Here is a 5,000-nt window from a genome sequence, read left to right as displayed (position 1 = left end):
TCTAGTTTTGTATATCTATGTTGGGGTTTTGTTTGGGATGATCTCCAATTAGAGGCAGCTGGTCCTCGTTGTCTCTAATTGGAGATCATACTTAAGTAGGGATTTTTCCACCTGGGTTTGTGGGAGATTGTTTTTTGAGTAGTATATGTTTCAACTCTGAGTCACGGTTTGTTGTTTTGTTCTTTAGTTTATGTTTATGTATCGCATAGTTTCACAGTGTAAATAAAATGTGGAACGACACACACGCTGCACTTTGGTCCGCTTCTTCCTACGAAAACCGTCACATTTTTACTATGTTATGTTATATTATGTTTTGTTATGTTATATTATGTTATATTATGTTTTGTTATGGTATGTTATGTTTTGTTATGTTACAATATGTGTGACGTTCGTCGTTAGGAGTAGACTAAGGCGCAGCGTGAGTTGGGTTCATCATATTTATTGATAAATGAAAACCAGCAAAAACAATAAACAATACAACGAACGAAAAGCTAGGAGTGCAAACACATGCAACACAAAGACAAGATCCCAAAACTCACTGTGGGAAAAAGGGCTGCCCAAGTATGATTCCCAATCAGAGACAACGAATGACAGCTGCCTCTGATTGGAAACCATACTCGGCCAATCAAAGAAAAACAACAACATAGACATACAACACAAAGAATGCCCACCCCATGTCACACCCTGACCTAACCAAACAGAGAAAAACGGCTCTCTCAGGTCAGGGCGTGACAATATGTTATATTATGTTATATTATGTTTTGTTAGGTTATGTTATATTATGTTATATTATGTGACATTATAATATGTTATATTATGTTATATTATGTTATGTTATAATATGTTGTATTATGTTATGTTATAATATGTGTCACGGGTACTTAGGGCAGGAGGAAGGAGTAGAGTCAAATGCAGGAGATATCGTCCAGTAGCTCGAAGTTTATTCACACCCAAACACTAGGTGATCAAAAGGCACTGGGAGTGCACAATACCCAAAAGGGAAATAGGTAATCCACAAAGGGAAAATCACGCACGGGGCGCAGCCCGGCGAGAAAATAAATCCTCCAATATAAAAACGATAGAGAAGACACGGCCACAGCGTAAACCCGCTGACAAACAAACAATCCCGCACAACACACAACCCCAAAGGAACAAACTAAATACCCCCCCACTAATGACAGAAATGACAACAGGTGCGGACCTAGACAGACAAAACACAATGAACACAGAAACACAGATCGGCGGCAGCTAGTAGACCGGCGACGACGACCGCCGAGCGCCGCCCGGCCGAGGAGGGGCACCATTTTCTGTGGATACTGTGACAATATGTTATGTTATATTATGTTACACTACACTATATATACAAAAGTATGTGGACACCCCTTCAAATTAGGGGATTCGGCTATTTCAGCCACACCCGTTGCCGACAGGTGTATAAAATCACGCACACAGCCATGCAATCTCCATAGACAAACATTGGCAGTAGAATGGTCTTACTGAAGAGCTCAGTGACTTTCAACGTGGAACCGTCATAGGATGCCACCTTTCCAACAAGTCAGTTCGTAAAATGTCTGCCATTCTAGAGCTGCCCTGGTCAACTGTAAGTGCTGCTATTGTGATGGGGAAACATCTAGAAGCAACAAAAATTAAGCCGCGAAGTGGAAAGCCACACAAACTCACAGAATGGGACCGTCACTACTGAGTTAAAAACGGGCTCTTGAAGCAACGTCAGCAAAATAACTGTTTGTCGGGAACTTCATGAAATGGGTTTCCATCGACGAGCAGCCGCACACAAGCCTAAGATCACCATGCGCAATACCAAGCATCGGCTGGTGTGGTGTAAAGCTCGCTGCCATTGGAGCAGTGGAAGCGCGTTCTCTGGAGTGATGCATCATGCTTCACCTTCTGGCAGTCTGACGGACTAATCTGTGTTTGGCAGATGACTGCTACATGCTAGAATGCATAGTGCCAAGTGTAAAGTTTGGTTGAGGAGGAATAATGATCTGGGGCTGTTTTTCATGGTTCGGGCTAGTCTCCTTAGTTCCAGTGAAGGGAAAGCTGAAAGCTACAGCATATAATTACATTCTAGACAATTCTGTGCTTCCAACTTTGTGGCAACCGTCTTGGGAAGGCCATTTCCTGTTACAGCAAAGCGAGGTCAATACAGAAATGGTTTGTCGAGATCGGTGTGGAAGAACTTGACTGGCCTGCACAGAGCCCCGACCTCAACCCTATCATACACCTTTGGGATAAATTGGAATGCTGACTGTGAGCCAGGCCTAATCGCCCAACATCAGTGCCCGACCTCACTAATGCTCTTGTGGCTGAATGGTAGCAAGTCTCCACAGCAATGTTCCAACATCTAGTGAACAGCCTTCCCAGAAGAGGAGGAGGCTGTTATAGCAGCAAAGGGGGGGACCAACTCCATATTAATGCCCATGAATTTGGAAAGAGATGTTCGACGAGAAGGTGTCCACATACTTTTCATCATTCACCAATTTGTAAGTCGCTCTGGATAAGAGCGTCTGCTAAATGACTTAAATGTAAATGTAATGTTATGTTATGTTAGATATAGCTGTAATTTAGGACTGCTAAAATAGGAGCCTAGTTATATTTCCAATCCAGGCCATGCCTCTTCTAAGAGACAATGTTATCGTATTGTATTGTATCGTGTCGTGGGAAGCAATGCGTCATAGTACCAGATTCTACAATCACCTGAACATTGAGCCTGTTTGTTGTCGTAGTTACTGTATCCAGGGTGACAGAGGCAACTGTAGCTTCCTTTCTGGTTCTGGCAGTCCCCGCCTACTCCACAGATACCAGCGATCTCATTACACTCATCTATGTCTGAGGGAGAGAGAGATAAAAACAGACATGAGTGTAGGGGGAAGGGATAATGATGATTTTCGTATTATATATTTGTTATTCTTTCACCTTTTTTTAACCAGGTAGGCCAGTTGAGAACAAGTTCTAATTTACAACTGCGACCTGGCCAAGATAAAGCAAAGCAGTGTGACACAGACAACAACACAGAGTTACACGTGGAATAAAAAAACGTACAGTCAATAACACAATAGAAAAAGTCTATATACAGTGTGTGCAAATGGCGTGAGGAGGTATGGCAATAAATAGGCCATAGTAGCGAAGTAATTCCAATTTAGCAAATGAACACTGGAGTGATAGATGAGCAGATGATGTGGAAGTAGAAATACTGGTGTGCAAAAGAGCAGAAACGTAAATAAAAACAATATGGGGATGAGGTAGGTAGATTGGATCTGCTATTTACAGATGGACTATGTACAGCTGCAGCGATCGGTAGCTGCTCAGATAGCTGATAATAAGGAGGGAAAGGAAAAATAGGAGGAAAATTATGGTAAGAGACAGAGAGAATGAGAGAGAAATAGAGGGAGAGAAAAGAAAGTGAGAGAAAGAGAGAGAGCGAGATTATCTAGAGGGAGTAAGCCATTCAGACAGTCTCAGTTCTGCTGCATGTAAGTCAGTGTGGGGGTCACATTTCAATCAGGCATTTAAGTCAGTGTGGGGGTCACATTTCAATCAGGCATTTAAGTCAGTGGTTCTCAAACCTCTCCTCTGGGACCCCCAGACATTTCACCACTTTGTTGTAGCCCTGAACTAGCTCACCTGATTCACCTGATTCAGCTAGTCAAGGGTAACTTTGACAAGTTGAATCAGGTGTACTAGCTGTGGAATAGTTACAATACATGGAAGGATTTGGGTCCCGGAGGAGAGGTTTGAAATCCCCTGATTTATGTGGTCGCATTCCTGGCTGACTAGATTGTAATCATTACATTGCACCAATGGCTGCGTGCCACATCATCAACTCTGCAGTCGGGAATCAAATTGCTGCTATATCCTGTGATGTGGTTAACTGATGTGTTAAACACCTATCCAGGCATCATATTGCTGCTATATCCTGTGACGTGGTTAACTGATGTGTCAAACACCTATCCAGGCATCATATTGCTGCTATATCCTGTGATGTGGTTAACTGATGTGTTAAACATGTTATCCAGGCATCAAATTGCTGCTATATCCTGTGACGTGGTTAACTGATGTGTTAAACACCTATCCAGGCATCAAATTGCTGCTATATCCTGTGACGTGGTTAACTGATGTGTTAAACATGGTATCCAGGCATCATATTGCTGCTATATCCTGTGACGTGGTTAACTGATGTGTTAAACACCTATCCAGGCATCAAATTGCTGCTATATCCTGTGATGTGGTTAACTGATGTGTTAAACACCTATCCAGGCATCAAATTGCTGCTATATCCTGTGACGTGGTTAACTGATGTGTTAAACACCTATCCAGACATCAAATTGCTGCTATATCCTGTGACGTGGTTAACTGATGTGTTAAACACCTATCCAGGCATCAAATTGCTGCTATATCCTGTGACGTGGTTAACTGATGTGTTAAACATGGTATCCAGGCATCATATTGCTGCTATATCCTGTGACGTGGTTAACTGATGTGTTAAACACCTATCCAGGCATCAAATTGCTGCTATATCCTGTGACGTGGTTAACTGATGTGTAAAACATGTTATCCAGGCATCATATTGCTGCTATATCCTGTGACGTGGTTAACTGATGTGTTAAACATGTTATCCAGGCATCATATTGCTGCTATATCCTGTGATGTGGTTAACTGATGTGTTAAACACCTATCCAGGCATCAAATTGCTGCTATATCCTGTGACGTGGTTAACTGATGTGTAAAACATGTTATCCAGGCATCATATTGCTGCTATATCCTGTGACGTGGTTAACTGATGTGTTAAATATGTTATCCAGGCATCAAATTGCTGCTATATCCTGTGATGTGGTTAACTGATGTGTTAAACACCTATCCAGGCATCATATTGCTGCTATATCCTGTGACGTGGTTAACTGATGTGTTAAACACCTATCCAGGCATCAAATTGCTGCTATATCCTGTGACGTGGTTAACTGATGTGTTAAACATGTTATCCA

At 42.2% G+C, this 5,000-nt stretch overlaps 1 protein-coding gene across 1 annotated transcript in view; it reads right to left on the bottom strand.

The window, feature by feature from the left end:
- Positions 1-5,000, bottom strand: part of LOC106566240 (adhesion G protein-coupled receptor E5) — a 41,119-nt gene that overhangs the window by 19,153 nt on the left and 16,966 nt on the right. The window contains exon 4 of the mRNA XM_045690736.2: positions 2,716-2,847. Within this exon, the coding sequence (XP_045546692.1) occupies positions 2,716-2,847 (132 nt within the window). The remainder of the gene's footprint in view (positions 1-2,715; positions 2,848-5,000) is intronic.

The sequence above is a fragment of the Salmo salar genome, chromosome 12 (genome assembly GCF_965601325.2).
Source record: "Salmo salar chromosome 12, fSalSal1, whole genome shotgun sequence".
Classification (NCBI taxonomy): domain Eukaryota; kingdom Metazoa; phylum Chordata; class Actinopteri; order Salmoniformes; family Salmonidae; genus Salmo; species Salmo salar.
Note: the sequence above shows the minus strand (reverse complement) of the source record. Positions and strands in the feature narration are given on the sequence as shown.